The 21,389-nt window shown below is 56.3% G+C and overlaps 1 protein-coding gene across 1 annotated transcript in view; it reads left to right on the top strand.

Moving 5' to 3' along the window:
* The first annotated feature begins 13,861 nt into the window (after nucleotides 1-13,861).
* Nucleotides 13,862-21,389, top strand: part of CACNG4 (calcium voltage-gated channel auxiliary subunit gamma 4) — a 54,896-nt gene continuing 47,368 nt past the window's right edge. Inside the window, exon 1 of the mRNA XM_016143698.2 lies at nucleotides 13,862-14,134. Coding sequence (XP_015999184.2) covers nucleotides 13,915-14,134 — 220 coding nt within the window. The 5' untranslated portion in view covers nucleotides 13,862-13,914. The remainder of the gene's footprint in view (nucleotides 14,135-21,389) is intronic.

Raw genomic sequence — 21,389 nt, 5'->3', positions numbered from 1 at the left:
TGGGATGGGAACTAAGGGTGTGGGGCGGGGGGAATGAAGGGGAAGGTGGGGTCCCCAGGAGGAGGGGCCCCCTCTCTTTCTGAGGGGGCGACCCTTTTCGCCTCAGTGTCCTGCTGTTTTCATTGCGATCCACTTGGCTGTTTTTGACATGCTCTGCTTCCGGCTGATTTCTCTGGTCAGGTTGATCAAAACATGTCAGTCCTCTGCTGCCCCAGCCCTTTGGAGGCTCCCCTGCGGCTCTCCAGGCCTCGGCCCGTAGCGTCCACAGCCTGCGGGGCTGCTGCTCTCGGAGGTGCGTTCCCAGCCCCCCACCCCCTTCCCCCGTCCCCACCCCAGCCGGTTCGTCTCCTCCCTCTGTCCTGGACGCCGTCTCCCAGACCCTCATGCACTAGCTTCTCCTTCACGTCCACTCCTCAAAAGCTGGCCTTGGGAAGCCTTCCCTGAGCACAGCCCTCCAGCACCCCCACAGCGCCCGGGGCACCCCACCACCTACCTCACCGGGCCTCAACTGCCTCCGGCCTGTTCACCCTGTGAGGGTAGGAACCATGTCCTGTTAGGGTCCAACACTCAGAGGACACATCAGTGTCCAAAGGCAGCTGTAACAAATGACCACGAACTCCGTGGCTTGAAACGACGCAAATGTTTTATCTTACGGTTGCATAGTTCAAAAGACTGAAATGAAATAGGTCCCCCTGGAGTAAAACCAAGGTGCAGGCAGAGCTGCCCCTCGCTCTGGAGGCTGCCTGTGTCCCGTGGCTGGAGCCCCGTCCCCATTTTCAAAGCCAGGAAGGGTAGGTCAAGTTCTCCCCTGCTGTGTCACTCTGACCTCCTCTTGGGCCCTCCTTTTCCAATTCAAGGACCCTTGTGAGTCTGTTATGCCCCAGGTAAACCAGGATAATCTCCCTGTCTTAAGGTCAGCAGATCAGGGGCCTTAATTCCACCTATAACCTTAATTCTCTCTCATCACGTAACAAAGATGATGAGTGAGATGAACTTACAGACTTCATGAACTACCACCCACCAAGAGCCTTGGACACAAACATCTCCTGTGCCTTTCTGCCACTATCGAATCCCTTAAAAGTGAATCTTTAGAATCGCATGCTGAAGAGATAATCTACTCAGAGAAAACTCACTAGGACCACCACATTTCATCAAAAATGGCTAGGCAGTGATGCCTCGCCCACCCCCCTACAGCCCTGCAGTGGGCACCCCACTGCTGCCCTCCTCCCCCGTAAGAGGCTTCCCATTTCCCCATGCACCCAAAATGCACCATCGAGAATCACCTCTGAGAGTTCACTCCCCACTCCGATACCTTCGGTGAACTCTCTTAGCACAAGTGGGTGGATTCCGCTCTCAAAAAATCATGTATAGATAAAAATCTGAATTTACAATGAGAGAGCTTTAGAAGATGATTGCTCATTACCAAAGGACCCAGCACAGGGTCTCTTTAAAGAGCAAGTTTCCGGGAGCATTTAAATACAGGAGCTGGTGGACAACTTTGAGGGGGACAGGAGGCCTTGTCTGGCAGGTGTGGAACATTCTGCCGCCCACAGGAGTCAGCCTGGAGGGCAACAGAACTGTGGAATCAGTCTGGAGAAAGAAGCTAATTGCCCAAACCGAGGAGAGCCTGCAAAACGTCATTTTCACACTGGGAACGTGAGACATTTTACAATATTGTCCCTTAATTCTTTTGGACATCTCCTTCTAACCAGAGTTAGCTGACTTTTTTGTTTTTTCCCTTCTCTTCTTTCTATGTTTTTCTTCTGGGGGAGAATCGGGACTGGTTGCTACAGCAACCAATTTATTTCTGCAAGTGCATTTTAGCTTTCATCAGATGTGCCGTTTTAACAGGAAGTTTTCCCTTCTGGGGGTGGGGGGGGGTCTGACCTTTGCAAGCACACTCTTCAACTAAGCCCACCCTTCCCCTTCCGCTGCCTATGGGTTAATGAACATATTTATTCCACCGGGGAAAAAGTAAACTTTAAAAACAAGGCTTTGGGAGGAGAGAGATACAAAACAAAGTGATTACAATTCCAAGGCTGCCATCATGAGATAATAAACTTCTAGGATCTCCGGAGAGGTTCACTACCAGGCGCCAGGTCTTCTTGGACTCCTCCCCTCCCCCATATGGCTCAGAGAAGCTATTCACGATCTTTTCATTCAATAAATATTTATCGAGCATTTCTGTATTCCAGGCCCTACCTTAGGTGGTGGAGAGTTAGATTGGAATAAAACAGAGGGCCTCTGCCCTGCTGAGGTTTGCCGTGTGTGGAAAAAAAGGCCGACGTTAAACTTATCCACTCTCAAATAACTATGTAACGGCGGGGATAAGGGCTAAGAGAAAAGGTACTTGAGAAAGAAGAGGCTCTCGGTCCAGAATGGGAGGTCTGGAAAGGGCTTCTCTGACAAGGTGACGTTTAAGTCGAGACCAAGGGATTGAGATGGAGACCAAGAGTTGAGACGCAAGAGTGGAAGGAAGAATTTTCTAGATAGAGAACAAACCATGCACGTGACGTCCCTGAGCTCAGCGAGTCCGAGGAGGGAAAGGTGGCCAGCTTCTCGGGGAAGAGGGCACCTGAGCAGGTGCAGAGAGGTAGGCAGCAGCCGAGCCCAGAGGCAGGCCACGCTCGGGGGGCAGTGTTCGATCTTCAGTGCTTGGAAAGCTAAGACATGGTTTCCAGGGGAGCGAGGTGTTGACGTTTGTATAGATCTCTCAGCTGCCGAGGGAAGAATTCACTGCAGCAGGTGTAGGTGAGAAGAGCCGGAATGGGGGACGAATGAGTTAGAGGAGGGTTTTCCAGTCATCCAGGGCAGAGAGGATGATGACCCAGCCAGGAGGAAGCAGCCAGACGCCAGGGGAGCGCCCAGGTCCGAATCTGTCGTGACAGGCAGAACTCGGAGGTGGGTTGGCTGTCGGGGGTCGGGGTGGGGGCGAAAGGCGACTGGCAGGTGGGCTTGTGGCCTGAGCAACGAGTGGGCCGGCGGTGAGGCCACGCGGAGACGATGGAGCAGGTCTGGGAGGAGAAGGCGGGTCCCGGGGCACCTGCGTTCCCCTCGGAACCCTCGTCACCCAGTTCCCTGCGCAGGTCTGCCTCCTTCCCTGGAGAAGAAGCTCCACAATGGCCGGTCACCTCTCCTCTGGTCACTGCTGTGTCCTGAGTGGTGAGCCCAGTGCCCTGCACCCTCAAATGTCCCTTGAATCTGTTTCCCAGGGCCGGTGCTACCAATTCCCACAAACCAGGCGGCTTGATTACAACACGTTTATCGTTCACGTTGTGGAGGCTAGAGGTCTGAACTCGGGGTGCCAGCAGGGTTTCCCGCGCCTCTCCCCCAGCCGCGTCATTCCATTCTCTGCCTGTCTTCAGGTGGCCTGCACATCTGTGTGTCTCCACCTCTGTCTCTTGAAAGGACACGTGGACCCTAATTCTGGATGACATCACCTCAAAATCCTCATCGTGACTGCATCTGCAAAGACCCTTTTCCCAAATAAGGTCGCGTTCATTCACACGTTTCAAAAGTCGGGATACAGACATAACCTTTTGAGAGCCACCCGTTCAGCCCGCTGAGTAAACGAGTGAGTGAAACATGCTTACTTCTCTTAATCAAAGAGAATGTGACCAGCCCAGGCCCAGACACGGGTCAGAGTCTCGCGAATGCTGTTACTGGTGACCGCAGAACCAAGCGCTTTTCATCCGGCCCTCCGTTCGGGGTATTTGTTCTCGCCATCAGTTTCTCTGAGTTGGTTCTTAAGAAACGTGTCCAGAACATAGCACTTTAGGTAGAACTGCGTCGCAGTCAATATAGTGGAAGAAGCCGGGTTATAATTACAGGCGGACTCTCATTCCGGAGGTGAACATCGATCCAACCTTGCGGTCGAAGCTTCTCTCGTGTCTCTTCCTGCTGAGATGGAGACAGAGAAGGAAGGGTGCAGCCCTCTCGGTCCCTGCCTCTTTCCAGAAGCTGTTAATCGTCCCAACATCGGAGCAGGAGGCAGGCTGTTAATGCTACATGTCAGAGACGCCCAGATGCTGGGTGTGGCTGCGAGGGTGTTTCCGGAAGAGAGCCATCGGCATTTGAGTCCGAATACTGAGTAATCGAGGACTGTGGGTGGGGATCCCGCCATCCATTGAGGCTGAACTAGAGCTAAAAAGTGGAGGGAGGGCACGTTCTTTCCCTCTCTCTCGAGCTGAGACGTCGATTGTTCTCCCGCCCTTGGGCGTCGCAGCTCCTGGTCCTCGTGCCTTCGAGCATCGGCCTTCCTGGTTCTGCAGCGTGCGGGGGGCATGCTGCGGGCCTTCCCAGCAGCCTCCATCGTTTTGCGAGCCCATTCCCATAACGAATCTCTTCTTACGTGTCCAGGTATCTCCGTTGGTTCTGTTTCTCTGGAGCACGCTGACCGAGACACAGGCCAACAAGAAAAGCTGCTCCAAATGTCTTGGTCAAGGACCCCGTGACCTCCCACCTCGTGCTCGGGGACAGACACCTCATCGCACACACGGGAGTTCACGCGTGGCCTCCTCTCCATACTCCAACCCGCGCTGAAGGCCCCTTTCTGTTGTGATGGCACCACATATGGAAGATAAGGGTGTCAGCTGCTAAAGGGCTGTCGCGTGCCCCCTTCCCCGGCCGAGAAGCCCCAGAGCGCACGGCGCCTTCTGCAGGGCGCATGGGGCCGTCAAAGCTCTCAGACCACGTCTGCTTTTCCACATCGACCACAGGCACCAGGCTTAGATCTAATAACCCAGCGTTCCCCTGCCCTAGAAAGTCCTCCCCGAGGTTCGGTCTTCCAGAGACGCTGCCCCAGCCGGGCTCCTGCCCTCACTGACCATTCTCGCCACCACTTGAAGCGTCCATCTGCTGTGATCCAAGACAGGCAGGGACCAGGCCCCTCATTCAGGCACGTGACCTCGCACAGGTCAGGCGCGAGGGTGTGTGCTGAGCCCAAAGGCCAGGCACCCACGGGGCCGGAGCAGCAGCTTCTGTTCCCAGCGGTGCACGGGGTCGTATGGTCGGCACTGGGACTGTCATGGGGGAGGCCAGGCGCTGTCCCTGGGTGGTGGGCTTGACAATCAAACCTGAGGAGGGCCGCTGACAGGGGGAGGCCCAGAACTGCTGACTATATAGCCCGGGCTGAGCATGCCCTGTCTCCCCACGGCTGAGCCCCTCCGGGGGCGGGCGCCCCACCCCCGGGCTGTCTGTCTCGGTGTGCCGCCCTCTTCTCGCTGTGTGGGCGCCTGCCCTTCCCTGTTAGCTCCTCAGCCCCTGGAGCCTCTTTACTCTTCTCCCAGGGGCTCCCCTGAAAGCCACTTTAGCCTGTGCTCTGGTTGTAATAAAGTCCCAAGGCAGTTGAGTTTAAAGGCACAATTATGCATTATGGATAAAGGGCAGCCGGGCGCCTGCGCGTGCTCCCTGGCTTCCGTCAGCGGCCGGGGCAGGTCTGTCCCCTCCCCCACTGAGCCACGCGGCAAGCAAGGGGCCCCCCTCGGCGCTGGCAGCCCTGGAAGGAAGCTCCGGCCCCTAGCTGCTCTGCCGGGACCACACTACAAATCTCATCTGTCAGCAGCAATCACAAAGATGCTCCCAAACACTGGGAGTTTGGGGCTACTTTTTTTTTTCTTCTCCCTTTTGCCTTTTTTCAAATATTTATGAAGAGATTTTCCATTTATCCTGACACATCTTCTCCACTGTGGGTGTCAGCTGGGAGGGCTTAGACAACAAACTCCAGAAGGTATTTTCCCCAAAGCAGCATCTGGCTCCGTTGGCAAGTGCCGCGGGACGCATGCTGGGAGCTGGCCGAGGCGGAGGAGCCACGGGCGGGCGGGCAGCCACACGGCCGCCCGGCTCCGGGATGCCCCAGTGGGTGGGGCCCGGGCGTTCTAAGAGAGTAGGGTGCATCCGCCACTTGACATCCCACAGCCCCTCTCCCCTGTGTGAGCCGGGGCACAGGACCACGTGAGGGTCCTCCACCTGCCTCTCATCCTCCAGGCCCTCTGGGCTGATGCCAAAGCCCCCTGACTCTACCAGGTGAACCACCTGGGTGGTGAACGCTCCAATTACCAGTGGGGCGGGGTGCTGGAGGAGAGGTGCTGGCTTAGTCTCTGTGTCCCCAAGCTCCCCCATCCCAGAGCCGGAGCCCTCTTCTCCCTGATGGGACTCTCCTGCCCATTAGGTGGGAAGGCAGACAAACAGCCAGACAACATGACCCATGCTGGGGGCAGGGGGAGTAGGCCAGGTCGCAGTGGCTACAGGTAGCAACGAGAGCCTCGTAGAATCTCCCGGTCACACCAGCTAAGCAGCTGCCTTCCATGCCCCACCAGGGGCATGAGCCAGCCCAGCCGATGCCACGAGCCCCCAGCCAACCAGCCTTGTTAGTTACCACAGAGACTGAGCCAGGCTGTATGTGCTGTTGATGAATTCAATCGAAAACCACTTTCTAGGAGAACTTGGGTCCAAAGGCATCATCATGCCTTTGTGTCCTGGTTCTATCCCGGACTATAAATTAGAAATCATTTGGGAGCTTTGAAAAATATCACTGCCTAGGCCCAACTCCAGAGTGGTCAGAATCTCTGGGAGAAGGGCGTATATTTCCTAAATCCCCCTTGGCCATCGTCAAGGGGTACCCGGGGCTAAAAACCATTGAGCTATGGGAAGAAGGCGGTCTCTGGAGACAGCCCTAGCCTGGAATCCTAGCTTCTCCGTTCACTCGTGACCCTGAAAGTCACTCGTGACCCTGAAAGTCACTCGCTCCCTGAGGGCTTCAGTTTCATCATCTGTAAAATGGGACTAACGACATCTTTCTTGTTGTAAACTGCTCCATAAATTAGAGCTGTTGTTCGTCATATGCCACCACGAACCCTTCTTCTTCTGGGACAAGAGCTTGTTGAAGCTCAGCACACACAGAAGCCCGAGAGGCAGCGAGGCCAGGAGCCGGGGACAGCAGCACCCGGGACCCAGATGCACAGACCCGCGCCCAGCAGAGCTGCCCTCAGAGCCTCCGCTCTGGGAACGGACTGTGAGAGTGGGCCACTCAGTCACCCGGCAGGCGCCATCCCCCAGGTGACAGCACTCTTACAGATACATCAGTCAAAGTATGTTTTCCCTTGAATTTTAAAAGATCTAAAGCATTTAAAATATCTCCTCTAGGAAGTCAATTCATTTTCCGTCCCGTTTATCTGGACTGGAAATGGACTCTTATCAGATCCAGCAGTGAGCAGAGCCAGATGTCTGTGTCTGAGAATTCGCTCTGCCTGGTGCTGCCTTGGGCCGGAGCGGCGGGGGCGGTGGGAGGGATAGAGAAGGCCCTGAGGTGCACAGAGGCCACACCGGGGAGCAGGTACTTCCGGGCAGACATGCCTGAGAAGACCCCAGTGATTTTTGCAGACCACTTGAAGAGGACCCCGCGGTTCTGGGCACATTGCTCATCCATATAATTAATATTATTTCTGATGTGATATCATGTGCCTCTCGCAGTGACATCTGCTGATGTCAAACCACCTTGCCTGGGTCAGCTGGGGCCACGCACCTCACACATTGTCTTCGAATTTCACAACACCTCTACGTGGGTGGGCTTTGCAGTGCCGTGTGACAGCCCAGGAGAACTGAGTCACTTGCCTGGGCTCTGTCTCCTATACCGCTGGTTGCCACGAGCCCAGCTCCGTGGCCGAGAGATTTCAGAGAGTTTTGGCAACGGACAGCAATGATTTTAATGAAGACTTTGCCACCCAGATGATTCACATTCATAAGTTCCCAGGGGACCAAATGAACCAACAGAAAAAAGTCCGGTCTCACTGAGGAAAAAATCCAATGTTTCTGGTTTGGATAAGTTAATGGGAGATTAAAAAGGAAGCTTATATCTGGTGAAGCCAGTGATTGTCAGTAGATGAGGATACCGAAAGTTAATTGTTAGGGAGTATTAATGAGCAAGATAATAGAAGTTACCACTTACTTAGTACATATTTCAATCAAAATTACTAAGCGTGGGTTCTGGAGCCCGACTGCTGAGGTTCAACAGCCTGGTGCTTACGAAGCGCTGAGCACACACTGGCTATTAGCGCTGTCACATCCCCTCCTGGCCTAGGCCTTCTTTAATCTACACGACAGCCCCGTGAGGTAGGTGCTTGGTTCCCATTTTAGCAGGGCCCAGAGAGGTGCAGCACCAGTCCAAGGCCACACAGCCACAAATGACTAGAAACCGGGGTCAACCTGGTTCCAACGACCCTCTCTTTCCCATTCATAAGAAAAGGGCTTGGAGGGAAAAGCAGCGAAGGCCCAGCAGCTCTTCAATAACAGAGAGTGGAACTGGCAGACAGAGGAGGCAGACGCAAATATTCAATTAATATCCATGATTCAGAAAGACATCTGCAGGATAAAGCGAGCCCTCCCACCCAGCAGCGAGCACAGCTCCAAGGGGGCTGAGAGGAGGAGCAGCCTGCATCCCTCGGCGGGCGGCTCAGAGCCGTGGGGAGGCAGGAGATGAAAAGGCAGGCGCAGTTCAGAAGTCAGAAGTAGCCAGGCCTGCCCTGAACCGAAGCTTTCATTCCGCGGCCAGGCACTTTGCAGCAAAGTTCTGCATGAAACGCTACCTTTTCTTCCAGCTCCTGCACAAGGCTGTTATATTTTAGGAATTAAAAGCTCTTCTTTGGTAAAAACACAAATGATACATGTTCGTTGCGGAATGAGCTGTCATGGACCATCCTCCCCACCCCCATCTTCCAACGTTTCTGCTGGTTTCTTCCTTGGAGTGTTCTCAGCCCTCTGAGAGTCGGCTCGGTCTTAGAGGCTGGCTGTGGACAAAGGAACCTCTGGTCTGTTTGTCCTGTTGAGTGTTTTGAAAAGAATGTTCTCAGAATAACCAGCTAAGTACCAAGCGTGCTGGGCCGGAAGCTTTGGCCACGCAGCCTGTTAATACCAGTCTGCTCGTCGTCAGGACTGGTTCCGGAGAAGGTTCTCATACCGGTGACAGCACAGCATGGCACCGAGTGCAGCCCCCGTTGGGATCAATTTTGGAAACACACACAGGCCTCGAATAAGCCCACGCAGACTTCACTCACAGGACACTGTTTTGTTCGCCGCTTAACACTGACAGAGTGCTACAGCCTCCTACCAACAGGAAACGGAAAACGCCCAGGAGAGAGGGGCAGCCAGAGGCCAGGGCTGCCTCAGAGAAGCCACCAGCCCGGGGTCAGGGGATGGCCCTCTCCCCGACTCCGGCCAGTCTTGAGGGTAGGAGCCAGGTGGACTCCGAAGGCTGGTCAGGCTTCCAGCACCTGCCATCGGCCCAGCTCCCCCTACCTCCCCAGGAAAGGGGAGGCTGCTCCCCCCCCCCACCTGGCTACAGGTGCAGCCCTTTCCTCGACTCTCCTCCCCTGTCTGACTTTGATAATCATTTGAACCTGGTTTCATCGGGATACGTACAGGAAGGAGGAGAGGGGCAGGGGCTTGGGAGACCCTGAGCTTCTGCACCCTCGGGGGAATGGGGTACAGTGCAGTGGCTGACAGAGCCCGGCCATGCTCCAGGAAGAGCTGGGTTCACATCCCTGCTCGGCCACTTACTGTTCAGCTGCAGGTTCATCCTATACAGAAAGAGAGTAAAGCCGTCCACCTGTTATAGTTGCTGCCATGATTAAGAGGCATGCCCACGGAGTGCCTGGCACTCAGACGGCTCTGGTTACACGCTGCTTCCCTCCCCTCTGCACTTCTAGGGGCTGGCCTGGTGCGGGGAAGGCGAGCATGCCATGCTTCGTGGCAGAGATGAAAAAGAACGCTGCTTATCCAGCTCCAATCACCTCGGATGGGATATAAGTAATAAGCAAATGAAATAGAATAAGCTTGAACACAGAAAGCCAGGAAGCGTATTCTGATCTCCATGCTCCCTCAAAGGAACCTACTGAAATAGTGAAAAAAAGGAAAGAGTCATTCTTGCAGTGTGCGTAATCTGATGGAAAGGAGGCTGTCGGTACCAGGTCTTGGAGGCATTCTTTTTGGATTCTGAGCAGCTTGGATGGGTTGCAGATAAGGCTCCACGCTGAGCCAAGCCCCGGAACCTTCTAAGACTCATCCCCAATCCCTTGCTGTAGAAACTCAAAATTACTCTTTATGTCTATTCACCTGAGATCTCTCCCAAGCTTCCCAAATCCCCCAACTAAGCCTTCTGATATCGGCAGAACCATCAGCTTTGGGCATGAAAATGAGAGACTACGAAAAGTTGCCACACGAAGGTCATTATTTCTGGAGGACAAAGGGGGAAACAAAGCTTTTAATGACGGCTTTTGGAGCCACCGTGCTCCCTAGCTGGTGGAGGGCCTCCCCTGTCCTCCCCCCCGTGACTGCAGAGGCAGCTTCTTCGCCATTCCGACACGCACATTACAGGCATGTCATGCGGCACGAGGAGCCTAATATCGTATTCCTCTCCCGGCCACTTTGCCCTGGAGTTGAGATCATGGGAGGGTTCCGAGCTCATTAAAGCTTTGTCCTCACAGCCAAAGTAAAGTGAAGAATTGCGGTAATTACCCAAATGATCCCAAGAGAGAGAAAGAAACCACTTTGTGTTGAAAAAGACAGCTTTGGAGGACAGGTCCAAATATCTCCACCTTCTCAGCTGTGCAGAGAGATTATATGTATGGTGACGTCCCCTCCCCCAACGGTAAAACTTATGCTGAGTGGCCCCCTGGGGAAAGATGCCAAGTGTCCAGCCTCACCAGAACACAGCCAATCCAGAGCCTCCCCCAGAGCAAGCAAAGGACACTTCCCTCGCTCAGATCTGAAAATGTCACATGGGAGAAACTCCAGGGACCTCAGGCAGCAGTTAAATACTGCCACTTAGAGTTCTCTAATCCAGCTGAGCAGAAATTTCCAGATTTAAATTGTGATCACCCAGGCATGATAAATGGTCTCAGACATCCTTGAGTTTGCTCTAGCTCCCTTCGCTGGTGGTCAAGTCCTTATTTGACTCCACAGTCTACACCTTCACAGTCTCAGGACTAAGCACGGTTGCCAGTTAGGTGTCTACAGAAGGAAAGGCAAACTGCCGCGTCCCCACTGGAGTCCCTGTCCCCAAAATTAATGGTTAATAATAATGACGCCATTGAGAGGTACTTGACAAGGACCAAGAGGCTGTTTAGTGTTGTCCCCAAAAAACTCTGGCCTTGACGTCATCAGGATCTGACCCGAGATCTTCCAGGTGTGAGGCCTTGAGCCAGTTACTCAACTTCTCTGTGCCTTGGATTTTCCAGATGTAGTAAGGGGGATGATAGGGAGAATTCACAGAAAATGTCCGTCACCTAGACGGTGTCCAAAAAAAAAAGTAGAAAAGGAAGCATTTACTACTCAACCCACAATGATTGCTAAAGTGTATGTGATGTGCAAAGCTAATTTATTTGACCCTCAAAACAACTCTGAAAGGGAGCCCAGAGCGGTATCTTTCTCCCAGGTGGTTTGGGCTTGTCCAAGATCACCCGCTAGTTAGTCGTGGAGCCAGCGGGACATGGCGACTGTCTTGGCTCCTGGCCCAGAGCTCTCTCAACGCTCCCACACTCTCCTCTGAGAGTAGAGGCGGGAGCTGGTCTAGCGGGACTCTGATGAAGACTTCTGCTTTGTCTCTGTGAGGATCTGTTGCTTATAGGAGCACCCCACCACTCAGGTGTCACCTCTGAGTGTCCCAGGATCCAGTTCAGGATGTCGGTTTTCACACCATGGGGTGTGGGAGCTGGGGTACGGGTACTCTGGGTCCCCCATTCAGCCAGAGTAATGCCAGCGCTTACCTACAAGGCCAACTTGTGGGAGACCTGGTTTGTTTACGATGGGCTTCTGTTTAAGATTTAATATAAGGTAAAGACTTGTTCCTTGCAGGAGAAGCAGGAGGAGGAGGAGGGGAAGAAGGAAAAGAAAATGAAAAGAAAGGAAAAAACAAAAACAAAGAAAAGCTTGACATCCATCTTTCTGGGGCCTTCTGAGAATAGAACCCAGAATTTAGCCTTGTGGATATTAGGGGTAGAGATGAGCAGCCCTGTTCTGAGCCACAACAAGCTCTCTCACACCTGCCGTACACCTTCAGGCACACATTGGGCACCTGCTGTGTTCAGAACCCCAGATCAGGTGGCAGGTGGGTGGAAGTAACATAGAGATGATGACTCTTGTTCTCTGAGACTTTGAAGAAGCAGAGCAGACACCCCAAAGGCAGGAAAAGGGGGCCGACAATGCTAATTAATGCAGCCAGTCTGGTCCTTGGGCTATATATACTGTCCTGGAATTTTCTCCCTTTTATTTATATGCTCTATTTTCCCCAACCAAGGAACACTTCTCACTCAGCAAATATTTCTTAAGCACTTCTCATATATGTCAGTCAGGTACGGAGAAGGCTCGCAGTCTCCCGGACGAGAGATCTGTTAATTCTAGCATGGAGTCGCCAATTTTCTCTGGGTAGTAGGAGCCAGGGAAGGTGCCACAAAGGAGGTGAAATTTAAGCTGCATTTTGCAAGAACAGCACTTGCCTGAGGGCGTCCAGCGCTGCACCCCACAGGAAACCCGACAGGGATGCCAACCACGTGAGCTTTGGGGAGGTAGGAAGGCACGACAGACCAGGTGCTGGTCTCTGGGGACCTCCTGGAGGGAAGTTTGGAGCTGGCTTTCCACGGAGGAGCCCAGACTGGCTCTGAGAGGAAGGGAGTGTGTCCAGGTTGAGATCATGCCAGCAGCAAAGGCAATTAAGTGAAGCCAGCAGGGCTTGGAGCAGCGGCTGTGATAAAGGGGAAGCAGCGAGGGAAAGAAAGCCAGTTAAGCTTGAGTAGAGCGAAAGGCAAAAAGAAAGAAAGGTTTTGGAGAGAGATGGGAGAAAGAGGGACGCAGGGGGCTGGCATTTTTGAATCTAGTACAACCCCGGTGTTCCTAGCCTCGCAGTAATATGCCATCTGAAATGTAAAAATGGGGTGCGCCGGGCTTCAATCACAGCCTCGCCACCCACCTTCTCAAAGGACCTCGGACTGACACCTCCCTTCTGCCTCGACCCCAAAGTCCGAGTGCCCCCCAGGTCCTGCCAGCAGGTTCCCCAGGAGCTGCAGAAGGCAGGAGCCACCTGGGTGCCGGAGGAGAGTGGCCAGGGCCTGGCGTGGCCTGCAGGGTCTCCCAGCCGTGACTTACATCTGGGGCTTCTGGAAATCTGACACTCACTCCCACACGCCTATACATGCATCGCCAGGTAAAGGCACGGATATGCACACGAGGAAATAAGGGCCACCACACACACACACGCTCCCTCCACATATTAAAGAGTCCCCAAGTCGTCGAAGGGGAGGCAGAGTGTCCTGGGCTGGGCGAGCCAGGTGGCTGGAGACGCGGTTTCCCTTCTGCCCTCCCGGGGAACCCGTGCCGTGGCTTCCTTCGCTCTGATAATGTGAATGAACCCGGGGAGAGGGAGAGAGAGGGACAGAAAGAGCGCGCGCGAGCGCGGGGAGAGCGAGAACCCCGAGCCGGCGGGGAGAGGGGAAGGGAGCGGAGCGCAAACCCGGGCGGGGGCCGCGGCGCGAGGGGCGGCGCCGAGAGGAGCGGGGCGCGGGCCCGGAGCGCCGCGGCGGCGGCGGCGGCGGCGGCGGCGGCGGCGGGCGGAGGCGCGGAGGGCGCGGGGAGGAGGCGCGGGCCGAGCGGGGAGGGCGGGCCGAGAGGGAGGAGCCCCCGGCCGCCGCCGCCAGCCCGCCCGGCGGCCCGCGCAGCCCTCACTGCCCGCCGCGCCTCGGAGTTTGAGCCCCGGCGCGGCCAGAGCGCAGGCACGCCCGGGGCGCGGGGCCCGAGCTCGCAGCGCGGCGCCGCCCCCCGGCCCTCGGCCCCCCCAGCCCCGGCGCCCCCGGAGCGGTGCGCGGAGGGAGGAGGGCGGGCGGGCGCGGCGGGCCGGGCCGGCGGGCGGCGGACTATGAGGCGCCCACCATGGTGCGATGCGACCGCGGGCTGCAGATGCTGCTGACCACGGCCGGAGCCTTCGCCGCCTTCTCGCTCATGGCCATCGCCATCGGCACCGACTACTGGCTCTACTCCAGCGCGCACATCTGCAACGGCACCAACCTGACCATGGACGACGGGCCCCCGCCCCGCCGCGCCCGCGGCGACCTCACCCACTCGGGGTTGTGGCGGGTATGCTGCATCGAAGGTACTGTCTGCCCCGGCACCCCCACCCACACGCGCGCGCGCGCGCACACACACACACACACACACGCACACACACCCTGTCCGGGGCGCCGGCCGCGAAGGGGGTGGGCGCGGCGCCGGCTCCGATCGAGACACAAAGGAGCTGGAGAGAGCGTGCGGGTTCCCTTGCGGCCAGCTGTGTACCAGCTCGGGTCCCTCCCGGCTGGGGACCCCCAACACGCCGATCCCGCAAACTCTCCACGAGCACACGCACACCCCCTCGCGCACAGACACAATGAAACACCCCGAAACTCACGCGCGCGCGCGCAGCCGGACACCGGAGAGCTCCCGAGGGGCCGCGCCGGCGCCCCCGGGGGAGGTGGAGGCTGGCGAGGGGGCGGGAGGAGGCTGGGGTTGGGGGGAGCGAACGCGAGAGGAGGGGAGGGGGAGGGGGAGGGGTTGCTTGGCAACCGGTGTCTGTGCGATTGCTATGGGAACTGGCCATCCTGGGGCGGGGCTGGCCGGGGGCGGGGAGCGCCGGCTCCGCTCGTCACTAGCTTCAGGCCGGGGCCGAGGGGTGGGGGTGGGGGCTGAGCTCCTAGCGGGTCTGGGTGAGTCGGGTCGCCTGAGCTTGACGCCGCCGAAACCCTAATCCGCGCCCTACTCTTCCACGGGGCTACTTGTCCGCTCCTCCCTGCTGGGCGTGGAGGAGGGGGCAGCGACGCCGAGTTTCCTCCTAATTGGGACAGCGAGCCCTCCGTGGTGGTCCCTAGGCAAGGAGGCTGCGGGAGACCTCGGCAGAGAACTGGGGTGCGCCCTGGAGACCAGCGGACCAGGAACGGTCTGGGAGGGGCGTGGCCGCCCTGTTGGGGCAGAAAGGGCGGGGCGCCGCGACCCCCAGATGCGCTAAGAGGCCAAATAGTTGGTGTTGTAAGGTTGGAACGCCTCTAGGAGCCGGAATTGGGTGTCCCAGGACTGTGGGCACCGCTCCCTCCGGGGAAGGAGCCCGGACGCCTCCAGTGGTGAATGTGCCGACTCCAGCGCCTCACGGTGCCTGCCCGCCCGGCTGCGGGACTTGAACTAACAGGTGGCTGTGGAGGGGCCGCCTGGTCCCAGCCAGATAGTGGACGGGTCCGCCGCTCCGTCTTGGCTTTCAAATTGGAGACAGGATAGGAGAAGTTGCCAGAGCTTTCCTTGCAAAAATCCCTGGACAGAGTTTCATCTTTGTTTCTCTTTAACCTTTCCCCGTGTGTTAACTCCGCCCTTCAGTTGTTCGGGGAGTTTTCCTCCATACCTACTACCCCTCCGTACCGCACTTAACAGCACCTGCAAATAGTTTAGTGTGGCTGGATCTTGGTGGGGGTTGGCCGGGAGCTCTTAAAAAGATGGCCCTGCTGGCCGCATTTGGAGTCATCTGAAAAGAGGCTTTGTGAAGCTGGGTTGGCTCGGTGAGGTCCAACTTGGCCCCTTTCTCCCCCGCTAGACCATGCCTGTTATCTGGAATCCTACCCGCCTCTGCCCCCCACATCCTTTCCCAAACTAGGCTGCTTTTCCCTTTGTGATTTGGAGCTTAATGCCAGGGCTTAGTGGAGTATTCCAAGAGCAGAGATGTGCAATCAATAGTTTGGGAAACACAGCCGCACAAAGGATTAGTGTGGGCCCACGATCACACCCTCCTTTTTTCTTTTGAAAAACATCATTTTTGGTGTGCCGTTGCTCAAATCACGAACACCTACTCCTCTCATCTGGAGAATGTACCCACGTCACTACCTGCCATGGCACCTGGGTGACACACAGAGCAGGGGCTGCAGTACCCACCTCACAGGCTCCACTGTGCACTGTCCATGTGGCACAGTCAGTCACGTCACCGTCACCACCCAAATGCACACGTGGACCCCAGGCCTTCCAGTGTCCCAGTGGAAATCGGAACTAAGTCCTCCGTGCCGGCAAGCCTGGCCTCTGCAGAGGTTCGAATGCCTCCTTTATTAATTCTTCACCCTAATTAGGATTGATGTGTTCATCGAGAGAGCCCCAAGCTGGGGCGGCTGGGCAGCTGGCTCCGCTGGCAGAATTGCCATCTGGTGGAGAATTGCCATCCGGGGGACTTCACCAGTGCCTCTGTCATCCTCTGGGATTCGAGGGCCAAACCACACCACCTCTCAGGGCTGGAACATTTTTGGGCCAAGCCAGGGCAGGGAGAAGCTGGTCAGGATTCCTTGTCATGGCTAAGAGCGTCATGACAATCCCTTGACCCGGGTGGAAACTGCCAGCTTATCTCATAAAAGCACATCGCAGAGTCCGAGAGCCATCTGACGTCTCTGATGCCACCACCTGCCAGCGGTGTCCAGGCGGAGACGCAGATACAGCACATTAACCCCAGGCCCCTCCCTGGGGGCGTGGAGAGACCCGGTCACCTCAGTGTTGGCTTTTGCGTGTAAAATGCATTATTTCCACCTGTTCTCTAGCAAAGTGCCTCGAAGCGTGACATGAAAGAAAAATAAGAGAGAGAGCGATTGAAAGGAAGAAAAGATCAAACCTCTGAGCAGAAACTGAAGAAACGCTGTGGCAGGCAGCTATGAACGCGCCGGTGGTGGCGGCGGGACTCTGAGGGTTTGCTGGCAGCTCCCAAACAGCGGGCGCAGTCTCCTGGTTGTTCTCAGAAGTGATGTCGCCAGGCCAGGCGAGGGAGCCCAGCCCTCTGTGTGCGTGAAGCATCCACGCAGTCCGGCTGCGTGCAGAAGGGCGGCTGCGTGTTGCCTGGAGCCGCTCCGCCAGGGCTGGGACTGCCCCCCCCCCACAAAGCTGGGTCTTCCCCTCTGCCCCTCTATTGGACAGGTACCCAGAGCCTTGTGCATGTTACTGCGTGGCATGCTCGCAACAGCCCTGAGAGGGCCCTGTCTTCACCCCCATCTGCAGACGGAATCGGGCTCAGAGAGGGTAAGGCACTGGCCCGGAGGTGCCCAGGTGGGAGGCTGCGGGGCCAGATTTGAGCCTTTGTCTCACTGCAGAACTCTTTCCGCCTTGTCGTCCTGCCCTTTCCTAAACAGCTTCTGGGTTGCCATTAAAAATAGAATCAAGTGCTTGACTACCCAGTGGAGCCCAGCTCTGAGGCTGAGCCTGCGGCAGCACGAAGGCATTTAGGAGTGAGAATGTGCAATGATACACAAATCTCGCGATGCCTCTTCCCTTCCCTTCCCTTCCCTTCCCTTCCCTTCCCTTCCCTTCCCTTCCCTTCCCTTCCCTTCCCTTCCCTTCCCTTCCCTTCCCTTCCCTTCCCTTCCCTTCCCTTCTCATTTCTGTCTCTGTCTCTGATTGTGTTTCTCTCTCTCTCTCTCTCTCTCTCTGTCTGTCTGTCTGTCTCTCTCTCTCTCTCTGTCTGTCTCTCTCTCTCTCTCTTTCTTCTTCCACCATGTTCTGGACTAGTCTGTCCCAACCACGGTCAGCCATCTATCTGCTCCCTCCCTCCCTGAGACCCCCACTCATTCTTTCTTCGTATCTTTGGTGACACTCAGCCCAAGGCTGGGAACATAGGAAAGGAGGAATAAACCTTTGCTGACTTTCCGATCAAAGGTATCGCCAGCCAGCGTTTGTTCAGTCTCTAATGGATCTTGGAGTTGGGCAAGGTATGGAACGTAAGCGGGCATTGTGGAGGACGTGTTGTATGCTAGGGACGGAAGCGCTCGTGAAAACATGCGAGGGGAAGAGGGGACTCTGGGCCCTGGCGACAGCAGCTCGTGTCACGTCAGAGCCCCCGTGTGCGCTGCTAGTGCTGGAGCTTTCACCGGGGCTGCTGGAGGCCAGGCTCCACAAGGGACCCAGTCACCGTGCTGTCATCAGGAGAGCTCTGTCCCCAGAATAAACAGTCCTGGCAGAGTTCAGCCTCAGCATCTCCCTTCCTCTTGCACGTCCCCCATGTCGCCCACAGACGAAGCTGCCCCCGGGACACTAGCAGCTCTGTCAGTGCCTTAAGATGCCAGCCTCGATGCCAGGGGTGGTCCCTCTGATGGCTCTGCGCCAGCTCTGCCCTACGCACGGGTGGGGAGGCGTGTGGAGAGAGTCCGGACCCTGCAGGTTTGAGGGTCCTTTGCCCCAACCGTGATCACATCCCTCACCTGGGCAGCGTCGCTCACACCAGTGCGCCCAGTCTTTATTCACACCATGGTACACAGAAAAAAAAGGAAACTGTTAGTCCTGCCCTCTGGGGCTGGGGGCGGGAGAGGACAGTCATCATGACAACCCAGGGCTCCAGCCCCCTGGGCCCTGCCTGGCTTTGCTGCTCAGAGCTGGGGGTGGAGACTCACTCTTCGAGCATCTGGGAACCCTTTCATGGCAGGTCAGCTGGGGACCTCTGCTTTAAACCACACTCCCGACATCAGACCATTCAGGGAGCTTTTGATCCAAATAACATCCTTTCCCCACCGGCTCCAGGCCAGGCGCTGGGCCGGGGACCTTTCCTGTCCATGCTCGCTTTCATTTTGTCTTGCAGTCCAATCAGGCCCCGGTGGGTGACCGCAGCCGGAGCAGGCCTGCCTCCCTCAGTGCCAGCGAGTCACCTCACCCGCAGGCCCTCCTTTGCCCTCGTGTGTTAATAATAACAGCCATCGCTCACTGAAGACCTTTGTGCAGGACTTGCGTTAGTTCATGTAACTGCCAGCAACACTTCAAGGTAAATATTAATTATCTGCCTTTTATAGGTGTAGAAAATGAGGCTTAGGATGGCCGTGGCTCCTGAGAATCAGGACGCCTTTCGCTGTCCAGATTTTGGCCGAGGGCGCACAGATGAGCCAGACTGCCCACCTGCCCATGGTGGGGGTGGGGTGGAGTGAAGGGGGTGGGGTGGGGGTCCTTTATTTGAACAACACAGATTTGGGAAGGTACAGGTTAGGTTGTCTTAGTCATCTTAGGCTGCCATAAAATACAATAGGCTCAGCAGCTTAAACAACAGACATTTATTTCTCACAGTTCTGGAGGCTGGAAGTCCAAGATCAAGGTGCCGGCCAGTTCGGTTCCTGGTGAGCGCCTGCTTCCTGGGTGCAGACTGCTGCCTTCTCTCTGTGTTGTCGCGTGGCAGGGGGCTAGCTCTGTGGTCTTTTCTTCCAAGGGCACTAATCCCATCATGAGGACCCACTCCCATGACCTCATCTAAACTTAATCACCTCCCAAAAGCCCCACCTCCAAATACACTGGGGTTAGGACTATGACATATGGATTTGGGGCGATGCAAACATTCAGTCTGCAGCAGGGGCATTCCCCCTTCCTGTTCCGGCTTCATGACTGGTGTTTGCTCTCCGGTCGTTCAGGAAGGGGTCCTGGGAGCCCCTTCTCACGCCTGCTTTCCCTTAACGCCCTGCTCTGTCCCTTCATCCTCCTCCGTTCTTTACTCCTTTCTCTCTTTTCATCAGAAAGAACAGATCTGTTTACCTGGAGTCACCTGACTTAGAGAGGAGCCGGGGGTCTTGATGGACCCCAGCCTGAGATCTGACTTCATGGCCCCACCACAAAGCTGGCTTTGGGGAAGCCCCGTCTCGGAGGCTTCGGAAAGGCCCAGGAGGAAACCAGCAGCCCTTTAAAAGAAACCTCCTGTGTCTGTCTCCTCAGAGGGCCTGGACTGGGGACTTCCAGGACATAGTCACAGAAGCACAGAGAAGTGGGGGCCCCAGGTCATCAGATGCAGGATCTCAGAGGCGAGGGAGGTGAGGATCAGCACAGCCAAACGGGAGCTGTGGAAGGGAGCCTGGAGGACCTCTGTTTCCTCATCTGAAAGAGGGGCCCGGCTGATCCGGAACATTCCTCCTACCTCTGACTTTCTGCCACACAAGCCCCAGGGAGCCACCCACAGCCTCAAGTTGAACCAGGTTCACTATGGTTTCAACGTGGGCTTGTAGGAAGAGCGGGGTGTTTCTCCAGCTGGAAGAGACTCGAGATTACTTAGTTCAGTGGCTCTCAACCTTTTTTCTACTTAGACACACACATAAGGGATATAAGTCACCTGGTGCCTGCTGGGCATACTTCTATTCATTCATTCATTCATTCATTCATTCATTCAGCGCATGCTCACTGAGCCCCTGCTCTGTGTCAGATGCGTAAGGCTGAGTCACCGCTGTGGACAGGACGGATGTGGTCCCTGCTCCCCTGAAGCCGACATCCTGACGGGGTCTTAGACACTTCCGGGTGCCAATGAATGTTACGACGAAGCCAGAGCAGGCGGCTGTGCTGGGAGAGGCTGGGAGAGACGCTGTCAGTCAAGAGGACGGGGAGGAGCTGGCAGGGAAGGACTGGAGACAGGCCGTCCAGGAATAGGGAAAGGAAGGCCAAGACCCCAAGGAGGAAAGAACCTGGCGCGGATGGAGGGGGATGAGAGCGAGCGAGGAGGGGCAGGGATGGCGAGGTGGGCGGGGCTCCGCCACTGCCCGAGGGTCCCGGAGAGGCTTTGAGGTCAGAGTCAGGAGCTTGCTTTATTTTATGTGGGATCACATAAAAACACTTTGGGGTGGGGGGGGGGGTTTGAGCAGGGGAGTAAAATGACCTGACTTATGTTTTAGAAGACCTTGCACCCGTATGTGGAGAATAGAGATCTGGGAAAGCAGGGGAGGCCTTCAGGAAACCAGTCTAGACACTATCACAAGTGACCAGACTGAAGACCTGGGGCCCCGCGGCCACAGCAGAGATGGAGGAATGGAGGGAAGGATGGGAGGAGGGGGTGACGGGTCAAGGACGACTGCCTGGATTTGGGGCGATGGCAGCTGGCAAGTTAGTGGTGCCATGTCCCAACTAGGAAGCTGGAGGAACAGGACTGGGAAAGGAAATCAGGAGTATACCCATGGGGGTCCCCTACCCAGCACCCCCACAGCCAAGTAGTACCGGGAAGTACTGCAGAGCATAACTCGGGAGAATCACGACAGCTCATAACAGTCCCAAGCGTGTGGGCCCAGCATCACCGGTCCCCCACGACAGGGGAGGGTGTCTCAGCCACGGCACCATTTGGGGCCGGGTCGTTCTTCGTTGTGGGACTGTCCTGTGTGTGGTAGGATGTTAAGCAGCAGCATCGGTGGCTCCTAGTCACTAGAAGCCAGTAGCATCCTCCCTCCTGCCCATCCAGTGGAACCAAAAACATATCCAGACATCGTCAGATGCCCCGGGATGAGGGAGAGCAAAGCCGCTGCCCGTGGGGACCCACTCTAACTGAGGGAGGCATCGTTTAGGTGGGGGCAAGGGCAGGCCCGGTTCCTGGTGGCTGGCAGGGGCACCACCCATTTATCTTTCCTTCTAGAAAACAT

Source organism: Rousettus aegyptiacus, unplaced genomic scaffold (assembly GCF_014176215.1).
Source record: "Rousettus aegyptiacus isolate mRouAeg1 unplaced genomic scaffold, mRouAeg1.p scaffold_m13_p_6, whole genome shotgun sequence".
Classification (NCBI taxonomy): Eukaryota; Metazoa; Chordata; class Mammalia; order Chiroptera; family Pteropodidae; genus Rousettus; species Rousettus aegyptiacus.
The sequence above is the reverse complement of the archived record's forward strand: the minus strand, read 5'-3'. Positions and strand labels throughout refer to the sequence as shown.